The sequence below is a fragment of the Hirundo rustica genome, chromosome Z, assembly GCF_015227805.2.
Source record: "Hirundo rustica isolate bHirRus1 chromosome Z, bHirRus1.pri.v3, whole genome shotgun sequence".
NCBI classification, from domain to species: Eukaryota; Metazoa; Chordata; class Aves; order Passeriformes; family Hirundinidae; genus Hirundo; species Hirundo rustica.
The window spans coordinates 13783370-13809116 of record NC_053488.1 but is presented as its reverse complement, the minus strand read 5'-3'; the positions used below and the strand labels follow the sequence as shown (position 1 = coordinate 13809116).

Below are 25747 nucleotides of genomic sequence, written 5' to 3'. Positions count from 1 at the left end.
TCCTGTCACTGTCCCCCTCTCTCCTGTCACTGTCCCTCTCTCTCCTGTCACTGTCCCCCTCTCTCCTGTCACTGTCCCCCCCCTCCTGTCACTGTCCCCCCTCTCCTGTCACTGTCCCCCTCTCTCCTGTCACTGTCCCCTGCTCCCCTGTCACTGTCCCCCTCTCTCCTGTCACTGTCCCCTGCTCCCCTGTCACTGTCCCCTTCTCCTGTCACTGTCCCCCCTCTCCTGTCACTGTCCCCCTCTCCTGTCACTGTCCCCCTCTCTCCTGTCACTGTCCCTCTCTCCTGTCACTGTCCCCCCCCTCTCCTGTCACTGTCCCCCTCTCCTGTCACTGTCCCCCTCTCTCCTGTCACTGTCCCCCTCCCCTGTCACTGTCCCCCCCTCTCCTGTCACTGTCCCCCTCCCCTGTCACTGTCCCCTCTCTCCTGTCACTGTTCCCCTCTCTCCTGTCACTGTCCCCCTCTCTCCTGTCACTGTCCCCCTCTCTCCTGTCACTGTCCCTCTCTCCCCTGTCACTGTCCCCTCTCTGAGCGCCGCCGCGCGTCCCCCGTGTCCGTGGCGCTGTCGCCACCTGGCGGTCTCCGCTGGCGCTGCAGCGCGGTGTCCGCGCCCGCGGAGCGCCCGGCCCGCGGGATGGGAGCGGGACAGCTCCGGAGGGAATTGCTCCCCGCGAGCAGCTGTGTGACAGGAGTGACGCTGACTGAAGGGATAACCCGAGAGAGCTTCGCTGATCCTATGAGCCTATCGTCCTGCTTGTGACGGTTTTGTGTATAGATATGGTGAGACGTGTATTTGTTATTTTTATAGTTTCTTTTTATTGTTATTTTTCAAGACTTGTGGTCCCTTGTGGGCACAGCAGTGTGGAAGACAATACTATGCAACAGGAGTTTGTTCTGAAATCAGTCCAAGTTTCGAGATCCTAAGAAGCTTTTCTCCTGCTGTTCAAAGTAAGGCAACGTGTGCAAAACAGATTCAATTTAGAAAAATGCAACAAACAAACACATCAAACAAAACCAGCAGATATTGTGTTGGGGACTGTTAATTTTGATTTCTTAAAAAAAATGTATGTGCCAAAAGCAAACTCCCAGTATTGATATGTAAAGACTGACAAATTGTGATCTGATGCTGATGCAAATATGATCTTAATCTTCTGTATTCAGAGGTATTGCATCAGTGCAGGCTTAAAACCTGTATATGGTCCGATTGAGTCATCATTCTGGCAAAGCCTTCTGATCCGAAGTGTTGCCCATGTGAAACCTAAATATGCACCTCTGGATTTAGTTGAAGAGTATATTGAGACTGCAAGTGCGTTTACTGTCCACTTCTTTTTTTGTTGTTTTAGAGTGTTCCTCTGTTATAGATGTTGTGGTTGTTTGTGATGAGTCAAACAGCATTTATCCCTGGGATGCAGTGCGGGCATTTTTGAAAAAATTTGTACAAGGCTTAGACATAGGCCTTAACAAGACCCAGGTGAGTCAAAAACATTTGAGAAAGACCAAAAAAACCCAAACAAAATAAAACCTAAACCAACCAATTTTAAAGAATACCAAGCATGATTTTGTGTGACTACAGTACCTCTCTCAAAGCCACAGATTACACAGTTATCCTATTCAGTGCTGGGAATTTTATCTCATGCTTATCCTATTTCAATAGGGGATTAGTAATTTGATGCAAAATATAAATTAACCAAAATACAAATGTATGTTGTATCTAGGGGAGTCAGATCTCTTCCATGCATTAAATATTAAAGTAGTTGAAAATAACTTTCGGGGATGTGATAAAAGTAGAACAGATTTTTAATGGGCTTTTCATACAAGTCTTACTTTCCAACTGCTGCATCTTTAAAACAGGAGCTTTTCTGCTGGCTTACTTACTGATCTTTGAGGGTTTTTTTGTTTTGTTTTGTTCTTTTTCTTTAGATTTGATGATGGTAAGGAAAATTTTATTGCCTTTTTTGTTTTAAACATCTTCTGTCTTTATTGTTGTCCATTTTCTCTAAACAGTTCTGAGAACAAAGACTGGGGCACTGGAAATCTCTCTCCCAAAGGCTGCCTTCTTCCTTGGGCTACTTTGGAAGTGAGGTGCTTAAAAGCTAGGCTTCCTGCTCAGTTCCTTCTGAACCTCACATTTAGCATCTTCTCTTTCTCCTTTTGTTATAAATGCACATTTATCATAAATCTTTATCTTCACCTGTATTAAAAAGGTAGGGTTTGCAGTGCTGTAAAGTAACTAACCTTTAGGACTTCCTTAGAAGAGATCAGACTGAGGTGCTCTCAGCTTGTAGAACTATTGCTGTTTTCTCATTTTTCTCAGAGCTCCCTGTATTATTGCTATCCATCAGCCCTTCCAGTAGTAACCAAACAAACATTTAATGTCTGCTATTTCTGATTGTTTGCAGTAACATATTGTAGTCCATAACAAATGATATAAAGTGCAAGAGCATTTTAGCTTTCTTTGCTTTTCAAAAGTGTTAATATTAATTGGTTTTATATGTGTTGAAAGAGAACTGTGCATCTGCAGACCTTTTACACCAACTGACACATAAGTAAGCATCATGATTCTATGTAACTAATTGTAAAGCATCATAATCTAACACCGTTTTTTTATTGCATAGGTGGGTTTAATTCAGTATGCTAATGAGCCCCGCGTCGTCTTCAACTTGAATACATATCAAACAAAGGATGAGGTTGTCAAAGCAATGGAAGAAACATCTCAGAAGGGAGGAGATCTCACTAATACTTTCAAAGCCATTGACAATGCAAGGTGAGATGCACTGACAATTTACTGTGCAACTGTTGTAACTTACCTTACATGGCAATGAGAACATCTTGAATTTCAGACTGTGTGCCCAGGGCCTCTGGAGTAGGTTCCCAGCACTAGCCAGAATCCATCAGGTGCGTTTACAGTGCCCCATGCAGATTGGTACAGGAATATGTAAACTGGAATTGCTGAAAAGCATATCATTAACCATTGGGTTGAACTCTACTCCAAAAGAATTCTGGTACCCAGCAGAATTGCTTGTTATGTCACAGATCTCTAAACACAGTGCGTCAAACAGAGTGGACAAGGTTTTAGGGAAGGTACAAAACCACTGAAAGAAGGAAAGTTTATCCAGGGATTCAGTAGGCCCAGTAACATTTGTGTTTGCAAGTCAAGCTTTGGTTGATTACAGAGAAAATAAAACCTCTTGTCTGTTGTCAGTTTGTCACTGCAGCACCGTAAGAATGAAAAAACAGGGAAAATTTAAACCAGTATTTAATGACTCTGAGCATGTACACAAACCAGGTCTATTTCTCAACAAGAAGATGCTGTTTTGAAGTTTAATCAAGTACAGAAATCCAGACCAAAATACAGGCTGAATCAAATGAACTTGAGAATTTGGGTTAGGAGCAGATTCAGCCTTCAATGGAGTCAGTATTTGCAGTAGTACTGAGAAGCTTGTTACTAATTCTGTTCCATTTTTGTCTGAGCTTGGTGATGCCAGTTCCTGGTGTCATAAAACTTTGCTAGTTCTGATAAAACCCGCTTTTCATTCAGAAATATTTGTACAAAAAAAATACATTGTTTTTCCTGGAATTTACATTTCTATCAGAAACACCATCCAGTCTTTCCAGTACTACCTTTTTTTTTTTTTTTCCCCCCCTGTTTCTTTGGTTACATTTGTTAAGCACTACAGAAGCAACTTGTTGTAATTCAGTGATGGACATACTCATTACAGTATATGTACTGGATTCCATCCATTATGAATTGATGTGTGACAAACCCAATGTTTTACAACAGACAGTATGCCTTCTCAGCTGAATCGGGGGGACGCCCAACAGCCACGAAAGTCATGGTTGTTGTGACAGACGGTGAATCACATGATGGCTCCAACTTGAAAACGGTGATAGGTAAATGCAATGAAGACAATATTACCAGATTTGGCATTGCTGTAAGTAATACTAAAATTATACATTACTCCATGTTTGAAAGACTGTTTTGTTGTCTGTGGATGAAAGTGCATCTTCTATACAGAAGTGGTATGTAATGACTGAAGTCAAATTCAGCCTCTGAACTGGTGGAAATAACTGGTGTTTTCACTGGCTGAAAAAGCAAGACTAGAATTGCCTGGGCAACTTCAGTGATTTTCTCCCTTGCCAGGCCTTGTGTACTTTTCCTGTATGAATGGCCCCTTGCATAGGAATGAACTCTAATAAGCAGTCCAGTAATGTGAATAAGGATAGCTTTAAAAAAAACACAAACGTAGAATATTAGCTAAAATGGAATAGCACCATGATCTCTCTTTTTCCTTGTTTTGCTGTTTGTTTGTTTCTTTACACAAGGTTTTGGGATACTTAATAAGGCATGAACTTGATACTAAAAACTTAATTAAAGAAATCAAGGGAATTGCAAGTCACCCAACAGAAAAGTATTTCTTCAATGTGTCATCTGAGGCTGCACTACTGGAAGAAGCAGGAACGCTTGGAGAGCGCATTTTTAGTATAGAAGGTAAAATACTCAACATCTTTGAAAAATGAGATCAGATTCTGCCAACTGACAACCTTATGATTTTATTTATCTTCAGTTTACTGCAGTACTGTGAAAAAAAGGGGTAGCTGGAGCTGCAGGCTGCTCCCTGCTCACCAGGAAGGCTCTGGTTTTCACAGGTGTACCCCTAATTAGTCTGAGCTTTAAGTTAATTTACACACTTCGGGGAAAACATTTCCCAGCTGATGAAAATTTCTGTCATGTCATGGGCTTCAGGCATGGGGGCTTTTATGTATACAACTAAATGTATTTGCTACCACCAGAAGAATAAAGGTATCTTTATGCTTATGAGCTTTACCTGTGTGAATCCTAAGCCATTTTAAATTTAAAAAAAAAAAAAAAAAAAAAAAAAAAAAAAAAAAAAAAAAAAAAAAAAAAAAACCAAAAAAAAACCAAAAAAAACAAAAACAAAAACAAAAAAACCACAACACCAAAACAACCCACAAACCACCAGACGATTAGATTACTAATTACAGACCTGAAAATACAATTTCTGTGGTGCCTACCAGTCCCTTCCCTGTGTTTTGCTCAGAGGAAGGTGTTGCAGAGGTGACACAGAGATACTTTGGCTGCCCCAAAAGCCAGCTTTTAAGGTTAAGTTAAATTCAGGCCTTACACTGGAGATGTGTAACTTGCTCTCAATCCCCTAAGGAGCTTAAGGAAAGTCTGCCACTTTCCTATGCTCAGGAAGAAATCTTTCCTTCTCTTTCGCCTTCATTTATTCTTTGCTAGGCCCATACTGCTACTCAAAACAAGGGAATATGTCTTTTTACTGAGTACTGCCACTGAATTCCCATCCATCTAGCTTAGGAAGTGGATTAGTCACAGTATTTTTCAAGACAATTACAACAGTTTCTAGAAGTCCTATAAAAATAAAAATTCCTATTCTATTTGAAATTTGTGAATATGCAGTCATTAAAACTGCTTATTTCAGGGTATTAATGCTTCCTAGGAAACACAAAAAGAGACCAGCCACAGTGTCAAGACTGTCCAAACTGATTCAAACCATCTTGATCATCATCTTCTGCCCTTTTTTTTGGAAAAGATTTATAGCATGGATCATGGCTCCATCTTAACAATTTGCCATTAAGTCCTCCAAATTTTCTAGTTTACCAGCTCTGGCTTCCCTTGTTTGTAAATGCTTCAGCCAAATTGGTGGAGATACCCAGCCTCTATACTCACAGGCAGCAAGACTGGATTTTGTGTGGTTATGTAGAGATAACCATATATGTATATCTGTTTTACCAGGTACTGATCAAGGTGATACTTTCCAAATGGAAATGTCACAGGTGGGCTTCAGTGCATATTACTCACAAAAAAAGGTATGTGAGTTTAATTATTTAATGATACAGATAGACGTACATACGTACACATGAGTGTAAAAACAGAAAAATAAAAGTACAATGTCCAATTTTAAATTTACAAGCAGGAGAATATCAAATTTTCCTTTTAATTTTATTTACTTGAAAACATAATAATTAGTATAGTTGTATTATAGCTTGTTTCATGTACTGATTTTAAGATGTGTTAATACAATTATTTCAGTGATTTCTGAGTTCAGGTAGAAGGAAAAATTTAATTCCTCCATGTTTGTGACTAGCTATATTGTAAAGCTGGTAGGCAGTCCAACACAAATCAAACAAGTCTGAAAATAATTACTCTATAAAATATAAAATTAATAATATTTCTTTAAAACATATTTCACTTTAAAATTAGAGCCAAAAACTCAGATATATTTTAATGCTAATCAATTTTAAGATTATCTTTATCAAATAAGTTCTTGTAAAATCCAAATGTGGTTCAATAAGCTTTCAACTGAAAATACAAGAAGGTTGTTTCTTTCTCATAGCCCTAAAAGATAAATGAATTAATTTTTTATAAGTCCTCTATATTTACATAAATTGAAGTTTTAAATTATGAAGCAATTGTTGCTAAGAAATGGCAAAAAATGAGAAACATATGGGCATTTTTTTTCAGGAAAATTACATATTCAAGTTTATTGCAGTTTTCTGTAACAGTATCTCAGTTTAATAAAGAATTTTAATAACTTGAGTAAGTAAAACTATGTTTGTTTTCTGTGTACAAGTATAAGATTAAGTATTTCTGTATGAAATATTCTACATAAGAAGCCATGTTAATTTGAATTTTATATTTAACTGTTCTCTCAAGAACATCTCCTTATATGAAGAATTAATCTGTCTCTATTTGCATCAGCTTTTGTGTGCTATCACTGTCACTTTTGTTGTCAAGAAAAGGGGCTTTAACTTTTTTGTACAGCTACATTCGTGTGATTCGTAATCTTCTGAGCATCATGGGTGAATAAAAGCACACTTAGCAAGCCCAACCTCAGCGTGGACAGACTTAGGAAAACACAGTGTTTCAATAAACCCATTTTATCTTGAGTTGCAGTGCCACAGGAACCAAAGCAGTTGCATATCCTGTTGCAGGAGGATGGTGATAATCCCTCTTGTACTGGTCAATAAAGTCCTGCACATAAGTGGCAACTGAGCAGCTCCTGTCAGCTGCCTGCAGGCTTTACTCTGCATTGCTGGCTTAAACACAGTGATGCAGGAAATCACACATGGTCCTTTAGCTTTGCTCACACTTTTTCAAATCAGGTAGCTCTAAAATGTTGACTTTTATTTTTTAAAGGATGTTCTGCTGTTGGGTGCAGTTGGAGCCTATGACTGGAGTGGAACAGTAGTTCAAGAGTTTTCAGACAGAGTCACCACCTTTCCAAGCCATGTGTTTGAGAAGATTCTACAGGATAGAAATCATAGCTCCTATCTAGGTAAGGGGCTGAAATACAAATCTGGAAGTGTATGAAACCTTGATTAAGATATTAAAGAAGCTGGAAAGTTCTCCTCTAGCCAGATGTGTAAACAATCAGTCTTTGTCACTGCTGTGGTTTAAGCCCAGCTGGCAGCTAATCAGCCACTCAGTCACTCCTCTTAAGGGAGTGAGAATGGGGGAGTCGGGAGAATCAAAGTGAGTGAACTTCTGGGTTGAGATACAGACAGAGAAAGTGAAAGTCATGCATGCAAGCAAAGCAAAACAGAGGATTTATTCACCCCTTCCATGGGCAGGCAGGAGTTCAGCCAACCCCAGGACAGCAGGGCTCCAACACACAGCTGTGACTTGGGAAGACAAACGCCATCACTCTGACCATCCCCTCCTTCCTCCTCGCTCCAGCTCTGTATGCTGAGCATGCCACCGCAGGGAATGGCACACCCCTGCAGTCACCTGTGGGCAGCTGCCCTGGCTGTGTCCCCTCCCAGCTCCTTGTAACCCCTCCAGACTCCTCGCTGGTGGGACACGGTGAGGAGCAGAAAAGGCCTTGCAAGAGCTGAGCACTGCTCAGCAGTGACTAAAACATCCCTGTGTTATCAACACTATTTCCAGCACAAATCCAAATCACAGCTCCACACCAGCTGCTGTGAAGAAAATTAAGTGTATTCCAGCCAAAACCAGCATAGTCACAGAGACATAATAAATCATGGGATTTGAAAAGTGTTTGAAAAATTCACTGCCTAGTGAATCATACTGATCATTATGAGTTGCTTCTGTTACAATATTTGAGTATTCTTTCCCAGTTCAGTGGATGAGAAGCTGATTGACTTTCTATTGTTTCGTATGTGCTTGCTGTTTTCTTAGCCTTTTCCAGTTCAGTTTATAGATTTTGAATATTGCTACCACTTAATAGAGGTTTTCCTTATAATCTCCATATGTATTTTTGACATGTTTTTGTGACCCAATAAAGCCAGTCAGTCTGTATTCTCAGTTCATTGAAATGTTTTCTGTAAACCTCCAACATGCTTGCTCTACTGCTCTTGTTTCATCCTGGAACAATGCTACTCATTAAGCATTTTTGACTTTCTCATTCTTGAAGTTATTTAATATGTTCTTTGCAACTAACATACACTTTTCCCCCCTCTATGGCTTAGCATTACTTGCATCCAACAAAAATGAGTAAATCTAAACCCAACCAAATGAGCAGTAGCTCTTTTGCATAAATGATCTCTTAATTTCTCTTACTTCATTTTCTTAATAATTTTTAAAAGCTCAGGTAATTTCCTTTCTCTACAAGGCAGTTTTAGTGTATTTAATCTTTCTGGAGCAAACAATGTTGTTGCCTTTTCTGTCCCTTTATTTCCCTTCCACTTTCTGTCCTCCAGTAGGATTTCTCCACCCCAGCTCTCTCTCACCAGCTTGGGTGAGCGTAAATTAAAGAGCTGCTATAACATCACAGCCTGCTCAATTGGCCCCTGTTCTGCACTGCTCCCACCAGCTTCAAGTTCTGTATTAATTAGGAAAGTGTATGAATAAACACAGAATAAAATCTTGTTTTCTTGCTCATTGAACTTCCTGTCACAAAAGTTGTTCTCACCCTGTGTGTGAACAAAATATCTGAATTAGACTGGTGTGATGCAAAGATCAAGGCATAGTCCCTTTAGACTGTGCTCCTCATATTGTTCTGCACCTTACAGATCTGTGTATGCCATCACTGGCATTTTGTTATTGAGTTTAACCGTAGACTTTATAAAGGATAGCTTTGTTTTCTTTTCTTAAATTTGCTGGAATTAAACCACAAAAATCTAGAGTATGTACTAATGCTAGATTTATGCTGCTAATACATGTTTACATTTTTGCAGGTATTAAACAATGTTTCCTGAAAGCAAATAAATGTTAGGATAATGGTAATGAGGATTAAAATGTTCAAAGAAATTCAATCAACCCTTCAGCTGACAAGCTCTTAATGTAGCCTCTTCTATTCAGGCAAATCACTGGTCTGTGGTTTGGTGAGCTGTGGGAAAATACACTGCAAATTTTGCAAAAGCTAGGTGTTCCTCCCTAGCCTGAAGACTGGTTCAAACATTCATCTCGTATTTCTTTATTTCTTCTTTCCTCGGATACTCTTTGCACATCTTTTTTTTTCTGTCTCCTTTACAAGCATGACATTTTTGTGGTCTACATTTCACTGAATAGTCTAAGCTATTGTCCATGTTATTCTGTAAACCTGCTTCAACTTGATCTGTGTGTCATTGTTCTCTCCAGGAGAATATTGCAAATTCTACGCATATGTGACAGCATAACTTCCCATCTGGAATCATGACTCTCTGCAATTAACAATCAACTGATAAATTGTAATTAATGGTCTTTCACATTTGTTAAATGTTGGCTTCTATCCCCAGGTTATTCTGTTGCTGTTCTCTCAACTATGAGCTCTGTCTATTTTGTTGCTGGTGCACCAAGATCCAACTACACTGGCAGAGTGGTGGTTTATGATGTTGATCGTGATGGTAATATTGCAATTGTACAGTCACAGAGAGGCGAGCAGGCAAGTATGTTTTGGTCATGAACATAGACTTTCAAGAATTTGTTTTTATTGACCCAGCAGTAAATCACAATTTGTTTTGAAAATTCCTCTTTGTCTCAGAGCATTTAGAATCCACTTGAACTTTTCTCTGCTACTAGACTATTTCAATGATGTTAGCTGTAACTCTTAAACAGTATTTTAGGAAGTAATCCAATTAGTGGTAAAAGATAATATACAAATCTAACTAATGTATCCTTCTGTCAACAACTCAAATTGGGAGAGACTCAGTGAACTCTGTTCTGCCTGAGAAGTTACGAAGTAGATGACATCAGAAGACAGATGTGGAAGCTCAATCTCTTTTCCTCTGTTCAGGAAAGAGGAATTATTTTAGTTGGTTTTGGTATCATCTGAGAGGGAAATCTGAGAGTAGATCAGAGGTTGGGTAGTTTCATGTGCAGTTATAAAAAATATATGTCTCCCATATCTTACTTTCTCTTGGCATTTTTATTGCTGAGTGGTAAAGTCATAGCAGCGACTACAGGACAGGAACAGCGAAATATGTGTAAGGAGATCATTCTTCCAACAATGGAGAATGCTACAGAGTAATTTAATTCATCAAAATTCAGTAGTATTGGAATATTACTGCATGTACATTTTCTGAATCAAGTGCTACAACATGATTTTACAAAAACCATATACAGCGACAACCCATTTACTACTGATTTCAGATTGGCTCCTACTTTGGCAGTGTGGTGTGTTCAGTGGATGTCAACAGGGACTCTGTGACAGATGTGCTGCTTGTGGGTGCACCAATGTTTATGAATGACCTGAAGAAGGAAGAAGGGAGAGTATACATGTTTTCTATCACAAAGGTAAAAATGGCTCAAGCTGGCATTGCTTAGGGCTAATTTCTTTCAAATTAGATTGGCCACATACATGCTAAAAGGCCTTTGGCCTCTCCAGATCATCAAAGTCACTATTTAGTGAGTCTTTTCAAAGTGTTAGAAATATTTCAAGTGACTTTTTTTTTTTTTTTAAGAAACAGAGCATGTGCTTTTCCTGGGATGTGGCATAAGGGCAGGGATGAAAAGTGGGAAGCCTTCCTGGTTGGAGGACTGTATGTGGAGGCCTTTCCAATGCTGCATTACATGTTCTGCTTTTCAGCAGCAGCTGCAAACTTGCCCCAGAACTGCTTCTGCATATAATCTGGGAATTAGGCAGCTGAAGCAGACCAAAATGGAGCCAATGAGCAAGGCAGTAGCTAAGCACTATTAGTGGTAAGGGATCTGGTGCTCTCTGTGTCTCCCTGGTCCTGGTGTCAGGCAATGTGCTTCATGCTAATATAGCATGGGTTGGCCATATCTCTCAATAACCTAGCTCAAGGCTTTTGCTAATTAATTTGCCATTTGTGTTTGGTGAATGTATTCAATGCCCGACTATTCCCCAAGCAGTTCTAAGAAATGCTCTTCTACCAGCTTTCTGCATTGTTTCATAGACTCTGACACTGGATGGTTACCATAACTCTTGCTGTCCCCTCTATTCCTATTCAGTAAAGCTTAGTTATTTGTCTGTTGCTTGACTGACAGTGCTTTTTATTCAGACCCATTGTAGGTGTTTTCAGAATATATGTATTAACTACAATGAGCCCTCTGGAATATTTGAACAGTCTTTCATTCACTGAATGTCTGCAAAGTAAATTAATAACTCTGTCCATCAGAGAAAACAGAAAATGGTCTCTTTACTAGGTAAATTACAATCAAATAGAGAGGAGGGACCATCCTCCTCAGCAGGACCTCAGTCAGAGTATCCTGATGAAACAGGAAATTACCCTAAAACAATTTCAGCGTAAATGGAGAAGCTGAAAGTTGGCAGCTGACATTGGTCTTTTTGCCTGTGGTATCAGACATGAGATAAGAAAGAAAAGAAAAACGAAAATTTTTTTTCTTTGTTTTTGAAAACCAAATAAATTACAACATTATCTTAACATTTTTAATTGTTGTCAAATGTTTGGTTTAAAATTATTTAAATTTTAAATAAGAAAGAGTAATGAAAGATATTTTAAATATTTTTTTAAATGATCTGGATTTGTGCAAGTTGTCCCCATTGTGCAAGCAATACTTTTCTAGTCATTTTTAATAAATAACTTGGCTGTTATTTCTAAAATTTAAGCACGGTATGATAAGTTAAAGGTGAGAATGCTATTTGCCAGAGTTGCATTTAATTGAGTGTAAATGGGATTATTTAACTATGAAGATCTCCAATCTTTCTTTCTTCATTGGCATTGGAGAGGTCAGGAGTTTACCATTTGGACACATGTTTTTTGCATTAGTTTAGTAAGGAAATTCCAGTTCTGTTTCAAAGAATTATGTCCAGTTACATAATTTCCATTCCCTCTGCATAAAAAACAGTAATCCAAAACTGGAAACTGTATTTTTCAATGTATTGTGAAACTTCAGAACAGTCAGATGAGGACAGAGAGGGCATTTAAGCTTCATACATATGGTTATATTTGCTGTTAGTACTTTGCATAGCATCCTTTGATTTTGCTGTGTAATTCTTGCCAGGGACTTTGAGACATAATGCAAACTGAATGGGAAATACAATGGGGAAGGAATTCAATGTTGAACTGTCTGAGGGGAATGTACTGGAAAACAGAAACAGAAAACAATGCACATAGATACTGCTCCTATGTCTAATCTGGTGCAATGATAGCTGTGTTTCTGCTTTTTCTTATTTTTCAATTTTTAAAGAGAATCTTGGATCGACGAGAACTCTTGGAAGGTCCACAGGGATCAGAAAATGCACGCTTTGGATCAGCAATTGCAGCACTTGCAGACATTGATTTGGATGGCTTTAATGATGTTGTAATAGGTGCACCACTGGAAAACCAAAACTCTGGAGCAATTTACATATATAATGGATTTCAAAAGACTATACGTACCAAATATTCTCAGGTAAATAACTGTGTTGCACAATGCTGTACTTGATACCTGTAAATCTGCTAGAGGAAAACTGAAGGTTTTCTGTGTTCTAATTGGCGACCGTTTCAACCTCTTAAAGGAGTACTGTTATTCTCCTGGTTTATTTCACGTTTTGTTCCTCTCCTTCCTTCAGCTATCAGCATATCCAGGCTGATGTTGTGGTGCTTCTAACTGAACCATATAGAGCAAAAGGATGTGCAAGATGCTCATTCTTAGCCATTTTTGATGCCTGAGTGTGAGTCAGCTAATATCCTAACAGAGTTTGACATCCATTATTTTCAGGGGTTTTGTGTTGAAGGACAGCAATGAAGATTAAATAAAATCCAGCTCTGCAAATTACAAATACATAGTATTAAAGGGGAAGTCTTTCACTGGTCTTCATATATACTGTAATGGTAATGTAATCACTTTCCATGCAGATTTTCTGGTTGGAGCAAGTATTTGCTAGAACTCCTATTTAGCTTCATATTCTTTGAGTTGCTCAATGTGAGATGGAAAAAGTTTCCAGCTGTATCTGGCATACAGCCGTAAGTTAGTTGATCTGCTCCCAAGACAGAAAAATCTAGTCCTTTGTCTGCTCCAACAGAGGAGAAAGAAGTGATACAAAAGCATCTGAGAAAACACCCACAAATGCATTTTGTTTAAACAATACATTGCACATACAGGGAGTATCAGTGAAAATATGTCAATTAGGCTACTATCTACGGATTTAAGCATGCTTTGGCAAACTCAGTAACCAAACTCTCTTTCCCAGAAAATCTTAGGATCGGATTCTGCTTTTGGACAAAAGCTCCAATTCTTTGGAAGATCAGTAGATGGCCATAGAGACTTAGACGACGATGGCATTACTGATGTATCAGTTGGTGCTGATGGAAATGTGGTTGTGCTATGGTTGGTATACTCTTTCTGAGAAAGGAAGCAGTTAGTGATTCAGATGCAGCAGTTGAATGTGTAGTTAATTAAACAGGAAAATAAGCAAATTAAAAAGCTCTTTAGTTCCACATGTTCAGGACTAACACACTTAACTGCCTCATTATTGATATCAAAACTAGCTAAAAAAAGAGCATTAGACTAAATCTCTTTTAAGCATTTATCATTGAACCACTGAAAGCCAAGGCAGCACACAGGACAGAGCCAGGGAAGCTGAGTGGGAGATCCTGCTGAGAGGGACCTGACTAGGAATGAGAGGGCCTGGGGATGTCTGCCTGCTACTGCTGTGCAGATACATGGTCCAGAGGGAAGGGACAACACCGGGGAATGGAACTTGGTAGAGAGTGTTTGTAGAAGCAGGTTGTGTACCTCAGTAGCCACAGTGTAATTTTGATAGCTGAGCCTGAGACAGCTGAAACCACATCTCACACTACCTGTGTGATCTTTTCGTCTGATAGGCTGATATGGGGCTAGTGTTGTCCTGCAGGGTAAGGGCACAAAGCAGTAATAGAGAGTTGACACCTTGTTCTGGCAAGAAACACATTTTTAATGACACATTGCCTTTACCACAGAAGTCAGAGTACTTTCACAAAATATAAAAAATTTCACAGAACCCAAATCATCCGCCTGCCTAAGTAGGCTGTGATTTCCACTCCTTGCTTGAGGGGCTAAATTCAAATGCTCTTTCCTTTCCTATCTGTTTCCTGTCTTCATGCCTGAGGCTACCCATTGTAAGAAAAATATCACTGAATTGCTACTTCTTTCATCACAAAATAAGATAATTAAAAATGAATGGTCAGTTTGGACCTTTGACTGCTGTTTCTGCTGCTGCTGGGAATTTCATTAAAAAATTATACTTCTTGAAGAACCAGCATTTATTTAGATTTGATTAATGAAGATACTAATTCTTCTTTTGCTCTGACATTTGGGCTGATTAATACATCTCATTTTGATTAAAGTGTTTGTTTTTACATGTAGGGTTCCTTTGAAACTGTTCTTCAAAATCTTGATTAATTATATGAAAGTTGCTTTTTGGAAAAACTAGATTATTAAATAAAATGAAGAATTACCCATTCTCACCTTCCCAGAAGAGCACTAAAGGATCAGAATGTTGCTTATTTGGAAAATAGGCCAAGGGCTTCATTCTCTGATACCCTGAGGGATTGATTAGAGCATTGGGATGAAGACATCAATTAGCCATTAATTGGACATGAAAATATGTGTTATTATTACTGTAAGCAACGATATCGAGAAATTCATGTACACCTTAGGAAAAATAATATTACCGGTATTAAAAGAAGTTTACATTGGGAACCAAAAATAATCAATACTAACATTTACAGATAGTATTAGACAACAGCTTCTATGTTACCTAGTGTTCTTCAAAACCCCATGTAACTTTTAAAATATATTTTTCAGGTCAAGAGGCATTGCAAATGTGTCCATAATTGCTTCATTTAAGCCTGACAAAATCAGTCTGCTGAACAAGAATACAGATATAACTGTCAAAATATGTTTTCAGGCTACATTTAGACCTGCTAAGAAAAATAATCAAGTGGGTAAGAGTATTTCAATGATTTGTCTTATACTAATTTCTTCAGAAATCCATTATTCAAATGATTGATGAAAAGTCTAAAGATGTATTAGATTGAATATCAAGAATCACAAAATCGTGTAAAACTTAAGTGCTTGAGAAAGTGCTTTTAAGACCTAATTCATCACTGGCTCTATACTCTTTGAAAAGTGGGGAATTAACAGTATAGAGGAGAGCTATGTCTTTGTTGTTCAGCAGTCACCCAAAAGGTCATTAGTGAGGAGCTGGGTTTTTCCAGCCTTCTGGTTTCAACAACAGGCTGCATACTTTTTCTCTCTCTTCAGAAAAAGAAAATCAAATATTTTTTAGAGGCTCAGAGCAGTTGTCAGTGGGAGGATGGTCTTCTTTTCAGAGGAAAGTAAATATTTCTGTGACCAGCAGTGGGCTTCCATGAAGTTTTTAAATTCAGTCTCACAGATAGCACCAGCTGGACTGCTTCAGTGCTAACAAAAAGTGCCTTTAGGAACTCACGATTTTAAGCTATAAAATAACAATGAACTTCCACAACATATTAGTCATAAAACAAAGAGAAGGTGGCAGAAATTATCATGTGATTGAAGAGAAGACGAAGAGTCTTTAAAGTCACCTCTGAGTTCAGTGATATTGTTGTAAGGCCCCTTTATCTAGAGTAACCCTGGCCCTGCTGATCGGCTTCTTGTCTGAGCTGCAGGCTCAAGACATCTGCAGGGGAGGTTGGATTGATTGCCATTTGATGTCCTCCTTGCGGATCAAGACCTAAACCTGTTTGACTGCTTTGGAAAACACAAGAGAAAGTATTTTCGTTTTGAAACTGCTCTGTGTTTAGCTATGAAAAACATGAAATATTTAATGTGGTTTGGAAAGCCTGGTCCCTTATGATATTGAGTATAGTAATGAGATCATGGGCAACCATGCTCAGTCAAAAATGTACTGTTATTCTTCTTGTAGCTATAAAGTACAATGCAACTTTGGATGCAGATCTCCAGTCCTCCAGAGTGACTTCTAGAGGATTTTTCAAAGAAAATAATGAAAGGTACATGCAGAGGGATCTTGTGGTGCATCACGAAGAGAATTGCATTCATGATGTCTTCAGTGTACAAGTAAGTGCAGTTGCAAGTAGTCTTGCATAAAAATAGTGATCAGAGGAAGACACGGATTAATTTTTTGCCTGTAATGTGAATTTCATGCATGGTGTACTGAATTATTTATGTTTCCCAAATCCCCCCAGCTGAAAAATACTTAATAAGATTATGATTTCATAGAAACTAATAACTGTCACATTCAGTACAGATTTTTAGGATAGGAAAGAGGGTTCTTAATTGTGTTATTCAGCTTTGGTGTAATGTAGAGCCCATGGTCTATAGTTTAAATAGAGGTAAATTCCCTCTGAGTAGACTCTTCTATAAGAGCAATATGCAAATGTTTTCTTCAAACTTACACTCAGGTAGACTTTGGGTGCATTCTAACCCCCGGTACACACTCAGGTATTAAATAAAAATAAGCAGGTCTCCATTTTTCTCCAAAACCAATGACTAAACACAGCTCTGAGGCTTGCCTTAAGCCTTGTTGCATGATGCTAGGTCAGGTAGAGGACTTCTGTCCCTGCTCTGGTTTGCATTGACCTGTTGATCACATTTAGTGCCATGTGGATCAGTGAGCCATAGGGCTAGAAGGTGATTCATCCAGTACTGAGAAAAAGAGGAAACATGCCATTTTACTGTGCTTTAGTGTCACTCAAGCCCAGATGCTCTTTGTGATGGTAAGGCAGAGTGGAACAGGAATTTGACTTCAGCAGCTAGATGAGCGTGAAAGCTACCTGGTGATGGCTTTGAGGACTAGCTCCTACAGCTGTAGACAATCTGCATGTTCCTTTGCCCTAGTAGTTACTGTGATGTGTACAGTCTCCAGGAATCCTAGAAAAATCAGTTTTCTCATGGAAGTAACACTGAAAACTGTTAATCTAGAGAAGCCCACACTACTCAATCTCACAAAATAATTTTCACTGAGAAATAAAGCTTTGAAATGTTGCTTCTCCTTGTTTAGAGCAAGTATGATTTTACTGCGCATTCTCAATTCACAGTAGGAGTTACCAGTTTTACCCTCTTTTCTGTGCTGGCAGCCATCATCTGAACCATGTATTTTACAGGAACCTTCAGATTCAGTGAATTCACTTAGTTTGCGCATTGACATTGGCCTTGCAAATCCTGGCTCCAGCCCTGTCCTGGACATATCTTCTCCAGCATCTGTGGCCTATAGTGTAAGTATGCAGATTTACCATTCAGAAATACATGGCCATACAAGTCAATAATGTGTGGCCCCCACAAACACCCAAGAGGTAAATGCAAGTGAAAATTGGTGCTCCATGTAAGTCACGTGGAGGGGTGTCCCCTCATGCCTGTATTGCATGAGTTTGCTCACACACACACACACACACACCAGCCACCGTAGCATGTTAGCTCAGCCATGTCATCACTGTGGATGTGAACTTCTAGTTGATGGCAAAGATGAATTTGTTCAGTTTATTCTGCAGTAAAAAGGTACATAAAAGAGAGATGGAACTAATTTGACTACATCACCTTTGTTGTCATTGATGAGTAACCTGTCTGTACCGTTCTTGGATCAGTTGACATGAAGCAACATATTATTCAGTTCACTCATTCACTTGTCAAGATTTTTAATGTCCTTCCGAGGGACTTTCTTTTCTGCAAACCAAGAATGTGTTTCAGCTTGAAGGTGCTTACACTCTAGTGTCTTCAGATAATGTTAAAGGTTGAGCCCTGTCATTCAGGATATGTTGGGTTTTTTTTTCCCTAGATTCCTTTTATTAAAGACTGTGGTGACGATGAACTTTGTATCTGTGATCTTGTTCTGAATGTTCAGCAGAAGGCAGATGATGGGTAAGACCTGAATCAGTGAAACTGTTAGGGTCCAGTGTTTTCTGGTTTGTCTGTAGGCTTTAGGTGAATTTCTAGAGGAGAAAGTCTTTCTAGTTCAGCTCTACTTAGAAACAGCACAGATAAAAAAAGCAGTGGCATTTTAATCTAAATTTAATCAAGGAAAAAGAGGTAGAATAGGAACACAAACACAAACTCTTGTCGGCTTAGACCAACCCAAGTTTTGATACCTTAGAGATGAGGACATAGTGAGTATTTGGACAAATTGTGTCTGACTGGCTGCTGTTGGGAAAGGGAGCACAATAGGGGAGCAGCAGCAGCTGCACCAGCTGTCTTCATCCTTCCCACAGGGAGCAGCGAGGAGCCTGCTGTAGCTGTGCCAGTGGGGAGCTGTGGTCTGCTATTTTGGCAGCACACATCCTAAGCCCATGTCAGATATACACATAATGTACATCACAGAGATAAAGCTGCCCATATATGCTGCCCACTCTGTCCACCTTCCCATGTGGGTAGACCCCTTGAAAATTCAGCAATGTCACTTTTTCAACACATAATCAAAATCCTGCACTTTCGGAAGACAATAATTCTATCTGGTTTTAGGAAACACCATCACAGAATTTCTTATGCCAAGGGGTTTAGAAAGCAGAGCATTTAAGTTTGTACAATGTAGGAAATGTCTTGCTGTGCTTGTTATTTGTTGTTGGCTTCAGGCAACACATTTTCCTCATCCACAGCTGTTCTAGTACCTCTATTTACAACAATGGACTTTATTTTCCAACAGCAAACAACAGTTTATTGTCAGCAGCAAAAACAGAAGACTAACATTCAATGTGAAATTGAGAAATAAAAAGGAAAATGCATATAACACCAGAATCCAGGCTACATTTTCAGACAACTTGTTTTTTGCTTCATCTTCTTTACCGGTGCGTGATACCCAACTTCACTGTTTCTGGTATTGCCTCTGATTTTTGAGGTTCTCAGAGAATTTTTTTTTCCTTTCCTTTTAGTGCCTATGCCAGAAAAGAATGTATGTACAAAACCTCTCACAATTTGTTTTCTTGGATACCAGAATTATTCCCCCGGCATATCAGTTTATTTAGGTCAAGGAGAGATATTTCCAACTCAGCATAAAAGCTGGCAACTTGCAAGTTTGACCTCACCTCAGACATCTTTTCCCAACTTTAGGCCTTGGCACCCACATCTTCTTCTTAACTCTCAGCAACATGCCTGAAGCAGTTGCTGTGCCACAGGGAATTTGTATTTGATAAATCAGACATGCAGCATTGATGATGATTCCTTAAAGCACAGACTTTGGATCTAGAAATAGTGTTACTGCCAAGGCCATGTGTTCCAGCTAGACACTTAATCAGATTGACATGATTGCTATACCAAAAGCTCTTTTTCAACAAATTCTATCTTAGAGAAGGTGAAAGACAGGAATTATGCATACTATTTTGGGGAATGCAGAATACCTATAATTTAAATGTTTGCTCCCAGTTCACAAAGGATGAAATGCAGATTTCAGTGCTTGGCTTATATGGTCAGGCTCCTACTGGAGAGGTGCATGATAATCCTGGGGCTGAAATCCAGACCAATCCCTGTACTGAAGGGAGAGGAGGGATAGCATTCATTCCTGCCCAAGAGCAGCATTATTCTAAACAATGAATTGGCAAAAATACTGCACACAGCACTGGGGGTGCCCCTCTACCTCCCCATCCTGTTGTGCAGCAAGATTGTTCATTTCACTTCTGCCAAAAGACCACACTGGAGCTAGATTTTTGTTTTGCTTTGAAAGCCCTTTTGCTTAGAAGCACTGCAGCCTGCAAGTCAAGTTTGGACAAAAATGTGCCTGCTTCAAGGCAGGAAGAAAATATAAACTCTGTATATATGGGGTTTGGGGGGGGGGGGGTGGGTGGGATTGTTTTGAGGGCGTTTTTGTAGCACAATTCATGAATGGTAAATGTCTACTAGGAATGTTTTTTACAAAAGACAGTACTTTTTAATAAATTTTCCAAGGGTTGATAACTGGCTCTGGTTTGTGAATTTGTCTTTGAATCAAGGATGATGACAAGCCAGTATTCTGCAAAGTAGTAAACAAACCATTATGTATGGCAGATTTTCCTACAGAAAGTTTGATTTCTGTAGGAATTCCCCTTTGCACACAAAATTCAACAGCGAAAGTACTTAACCAGCTCTAAGATTGTATAAATATGTCTGCAAAAGTCCTGTAAAAATTCTGTAAAAAAGGACTGTAGAAGTTAATGCCGGATCTAACCTGCACTCTCTGGCCTGTATTCCTTCTTCCAAGCTCAGCACAAAGTTCTAATAAGATAATTATAACCCACAAGAAATTGAATGGGAATAGTCCTTGTCCCATGTTTCTTGTGACTTCCTCCTGGCCCTGCCTATGCCCCATTCATCTTCTGCATCTCTAGGATTTACTGCCATTGCACCTATTTTCAATCCTCCTTAGTATAATATATATGCTGTTGAAGGTACATATCTCTCTCCCTTATCAAAACCTGATACTAATATGGTGTTTCTGTCTGTTTTCTCTGCAGAGTGATGGAACTGAAGTCTCATGTCAAACAGGAGCAGCACAAAGTACAGTCATTTGCCAAATAAGCTATCCTGTTTTCAGAACAGGACAACAGGTACAGATAATGTGTTTAAGTAACCTTGGGTGATACCCAAAATCTTTTCTGCTGTTGTTTTCCTCTAGCTCTGCATTCATTGCTGATAAGATTTTCTTACATTTCACAACAGAGGCATTAAAAGAAGCAAACTAGGGGTTAAAATTTATGGCTACCAAGCAGATTAAAGGAAAAAGGGTTCTCAAAGCTCATTTGTCACAACCCACAGCTTCCAAATGCTGCTGCAGTTATGTAACTTTTGGAGCGAGAAAGCTTGGGGCAGAGAAGCATAGAGCATCATGTGCAGGCTCCTAAGAACTGAGCACAATTCCTATCAAATCCCTCCTGCAGTGTGAACCTGGGGTGACTCCCTCGTCTTCTCCATGAATCTCATCTCTCCAAGAAAGCAGTGGTTTTTTGGGGAGGAGTTGGGAGGCCCACACAGCCCTAAGATTAATTGTATATATTTTTTTTCATATATACCCTAAACCTCAGGATATCCACAGTTTTATGGATTCTCTTATTCCTCAAGGGCTGAGTAGAAACAGGGTTCTAGCCTCTAACATAATCAACTAGAGCAGTAAGAAACTTGCTAGAAAGAACAGAAACATGATATTCTGTGGTGGGACATGTAGAATAATTTATTTTTATATATATATATATATATATATAATATATATAATATATATATATATATTAAAAATATTAAAAACACGTTACATTTGTTCTGAATGTTAATGGAATTGCTCAAAGTGGACCTGCTGGAACAAATGGAAGAAAAGAGTGAATACAAATTTTGTGTCAATGCTAGTGTTTAAAAGGAAGGAATTGTGAACACCTTTTCTTGCAGCTTGTAGCTAGTTATACACAATTAAAATGCAAATAACTCATGTTTATGTAAGAATGCCAACTTGTAGGGGAATGAACAAATCAATTCTGAGTATTAAGAAATTACTGAAATATTACACAGAAATCTGTAGATACTTCAGATTCAGAGGGCAGTTCTAGATTGTTGCATACATGAATACTGTCTTTTGGGAAGTGCCTTGGTGGTTGTACCAACTCAATAACTATGTGTTCCTTGTCTCTTCCATAGGTATCCTTTGATATTAGCTTTGATTTTAACCTTAAAAATCTTCAGAATGTGGCAGTTCTAAGTTTTCACGCATGGAGGTAAAGTACATAATGATACTAAAGCAAGTTAGGCATTAAAAGCTTATTTGTATGAAACAATATTATTACACCTGACTCAAATGTGTTTTGATGAACAGTGAAAGTAAGGAACAGCAAGACTCGGACAACCAGGTCACCTTATCAATTCCTTTGCGATATGATGCAGAAATTCACTTCACAAGGTATGCTGAATTATGTAAATGACAGACACTGTCATTTTGCCAGGCTTCTTGGAGGAACAATCTTGAAAGGCCACTAAAATATAAGGAAGCTTTGCTTTTGTTTCAGAAGTCATAAGAAATTTCCTCTTCACCAGTAGTATCAGATTTGTCCGCCCTTCCAACCAAACTTATATGTAATTTACGGAAGTTGTGGACCCGTGTTTACCTCTGAACAGTTGTCACAGATGCTCCTGTGAACAGAAGTGATAAAAGGGCCAAACAGGACATGCGGTCTTGATAACATAAATAGTATATACTATATAATAACATTTGGCTTCTTGACTCAAATGGAATAACATGGGATCAAATCTGGAGTTACAGTGATCAAAACTAAACAAACAAAAAAAAAATCAAAAGGAAATTACACCCCATTTAAACTCTCAGCAAAGGAGGAGGAAAAGATTATGGACATTAATGCTGAACCTGGACCAAGAATATAACTTTCTAGCAGGTTGGGGTAATGATTTGAACTAAAAACTGAGGCACACCTGTCACATTCTCCCTTGCTGCAGCTGCACTGGCACTGGGAGCAGACTCCCTGCTTTCCCATCCACCCATCCAGATTCTGGCTCAAACCTACCACCCCCGCCTGGTGGCAGCCCTTTCTTCTCCATGTGGAAGGCAAGTCAGGGCTGTTGCATGAGGGATCCTTTGCCATGGGAAGGGTGGTCTGTAAGGAGAGGCAGCTGAGCAGGCACGGGGGAAAAGACCAACAAAAAGTCTTTTAAGACCTTTTAACTTCATATGGTGCTCTTGAAGGTTCTTGAGCCCCGAAAATGCTTAGTGATTTGGGATACACTCAATCAGTAATTAGTCTGTTACTGTTCCAAACAAGAATGATTTCAGTTACAGTTTAACTTAGATTACAGCTGAAACAAAAATACATTGGTGTCACTCTCTGATCAAGCTAGGATATTTGAATCTTCATCAAAGAAAAGATTCATTTATCCTTCCCAAATACTGAATTTCTAGGATCAACGTGTAATTGCACTTAATGCACTTGATCACCAGTTCTTGAAAAAAGGCTTTTGGATCCCAAAGTGTTCAAAAATTACTAAACATAAATGGATATTAAAAAAAAAAAAAAAAAAAAAAAAAAAGTAGATATTCAGAGAATAACAGAAATTTGAAAAAAGAGGGAGCTGCTTCAAAATGCACAGCAACAATGGATCCAGGAAATATATTCAGATATTCAGAAATATATTCAGAAATACATCCTTAAAATAATATTTAGAGATCACCACAGCTACAAGAACTTTGGCTGCTGTGTAGGAAGAGCTGGAATACGGACCACAGTACAGAAGATTAGTGTTATAACCTTCTATGCAAAAGCAGTTTCCGAATATTGGAGGCCCTGCATCATGACTAGGTGCAGCAGTCCTGGAGCCATGCAGAATTTTTGAGATTATTTTAAATGCAGAGAAGCATTTGAGTCAGTGGTGCGAGTTCTTTCAGCTCCTTGAGAAAGTTGCTTGAGACCTTGCCAGAAGCAGCAGAGACAGCAGGAGTATCTGTACAGAGGGGTACAGGGAGGGAGCCTCTTAAGAAATTCATATTGTGCAAACTTGAAACAGCAGGTTTAATTAGCTGAGAAATATGAACTGAAATGAAATGCTTCAGAAGAAGAGAGAAATAGAGTCTATAAAAGTTATTCAAGGGAAGACAAGGGTTTGAATTCAGCTACATCTCCTGAATATGAGAAAATGCCATTTCATATGCACATCAAGGAATGAAGGAATACCTCCTGCCAGAAAATGGTTAGTTGTTCTTGGAGATAATAAATTTAAAAGAATTAAATGAAATGCATATTAAGCCATGGCATAACTTGGTTTAGGAAGTATTTGCCTGTAATTAGCTCCTTCCTTAGGCAGGTAATGCAGCCAAGATCCCTTAAAATACAAGAGCTGAGAAAAAGTATGGTTTTACTGAAGTCTTTTTAGGGATAATTTCCTGAGTTTCTAGGAGAAGATTTAGCAATATGGCTTACGAGAGAGTTCTGATAGAACAAGGAAGCTGATACTGTGCATCTTGGAAGGACTGGAGTTTTCAGTAGTAAGGAAGCAGAAAATATCTGATGTGCATTTTCCTTGGAGTCCTTGTGAGCAAGCCCTTCAAGGAAAAGGCCCATGTGAGATCAAAAAGGATCTAGAGCACAGAATGGAGGACCACAACTGATCAGGAAGATCATCTGTGAGACTGCACACTGTCTTGGGTTGCAGCACACGCATTAAAATTGGGATTGTATGCACAGATGTTACCCAGATTAAACAGAGAGAGCGGTAAAGATGATAGATTCCTTCTGTAACAGAAAGAGCTGATGTAGGAGTTGTAGCCCTTATTTCTTGTTAACTCACTCACCAGCTTACTTTTTGACTGCTCAGATTAGCCTTCTAATGAAAGCTAATGATGAAGAGCAGACACAGTTCTGGGATGGCTTAACAGAGGAGCTGCCCACAGGTAGCAGGCAGTGGGTGTAATGCACAGGGATGTTTTCCTTGCCTTTGAGCGTAGTTCCAACAGAGCTCCTTAAGCACTCAGAGGTCCTTGCACCATGTCCTTCCATCACACACCTGCCATTCCGTGCTGCAGTGGGCTGAAACCTCACTTATGTTACTTTGGAAATTCTGGATTTTAAACCCCATAATTGCTAAAGAAAGTGACCCTAAGAGGGCTATGTGATATGTACCATGTACGTTAGCAGGGTGATGCCTGTGTTTCCACACCCAATCAGTTACCAAGGGAGACAGCCAGGAAGGCCCTTTCTGAAGAAAAAGATTACTGCAAGGGTGAGTGTTGCAGTTTGTGCACCGAGGAGGAGTTTGCAGTATGGTCCTGAAACAATGCAGGGTCTAGAAGCCTGAGACAGCCTGTACCTGTACAGCTGTCTTGTCTTAATTTCACACGTTTGTTCCGGCTCTGGGCTTCAGTACACCATTTTCATAACCAGCTTTGTAAAATTCAAACAACAATCTAAGTGACTGACTTTTTCTCTGTCTGTACTTCTGACCTGTTTCACGAAGGTCCATTAACATATGTTTTCAAAGCAGCTGCCAAATTGAAATGTATTGTTTTATGGTTGTTAACCAGGCTTGCCAACATCAACTTCTATGAAGTATACTCTGGTCATAACATTCCTTCCACTGTGAATAATTTTGACGATATTGGCCCCACGTTCAACTTCTCAGTTAAGGTTAGTAAGCCTGTTTTGTTCTGGTTCAAGAAGTTGCCTTAGCTCCCTCTGTAGCCTGCTCCCAAAACCTAGTTGAAAAAAACCAATCCTGCTAACATTGTCTGATTTTGAGGCTTTTGAATAGGTCAAGTGAGAAAATAAATTTGCAAGTAGCGTAAGTGCTTGGAGTCTTCATAAGGTTAAGGATGACATTTGCACAAGTAGAATGGGAGAGGTATTGGTCCTGCACTGTGTACATATTTAGAAGATGGTTAATGCTTAACTTTAGGCCAACTTAGACTGCTTTTTCACACTCCCCTGACAAC

At 39.1% G+C, this 25747-nt stretch overlaps 1 protein-coding gene across 1 annotated transcript in view; it reads left to right on the top strand.

The window, feature by feature from the left end:
- Positions 1-25747, top strand: part of ITGA2 (integrin subunit alpha 2) — a 71072-nt gene that overhangs the window by 33063 nt on the left and 12262 nt on the right. Inside the window, exons 5-24 of the mRNA XM_040090107.2 lie at positions 836-950; positions 1346-1473; positions 2618-2766; positions 3784-3934; positions 4326-4491; positions 5779-5852; positions 7183-7321; positions 9723-9868; positions 10576-10719; positions 12598-12801; positions 13583-13719; positions 15178-15317; positions 16280-16431; positions 17478-17588; positions 18146-18228; positions 19007-19148; positions 20787-20879; positions 21955-22031; positions 22130-22213; positions 25340-25442. Of these exons, the coding sequence (XP_039946041.1) occupies positions 836-950; positions 1346-1473; positions 2618-2766; positions 3784-3934; positions 4326-4491; positions 5779-5852; positions 7183-7321; positions 9723-9868; positions 10576-10719; positions 12598-12801; positions 13583-13719; positions 15178-15317; positions 16280-16431; positions 17478-17588; positions 18146-18228; positions 19007-19148; positions 20787-20879; positions 21955-22031; positions 22130-22213; positions 25340-25442 (2538 nt within the window). The remainder of the gene's footprint in view (positions 1-835; positions 951-1345; positions 1474-2617; positions 2767-3783; positions 3935-4325; positions 4492-5778; positions 5853-7182; positions 7322-9722; positions 9869-10575; positions 10720-12597; positions 12802-13582; positions 13720-15177; positions 15318-16279; positions 16432-17477; positions 17589-18145; positions 18229-19006; positions 19149-20786; positions 20880-21954; positions 22032-22129; positions 22214-25339; positions 25443-25747) is intronic.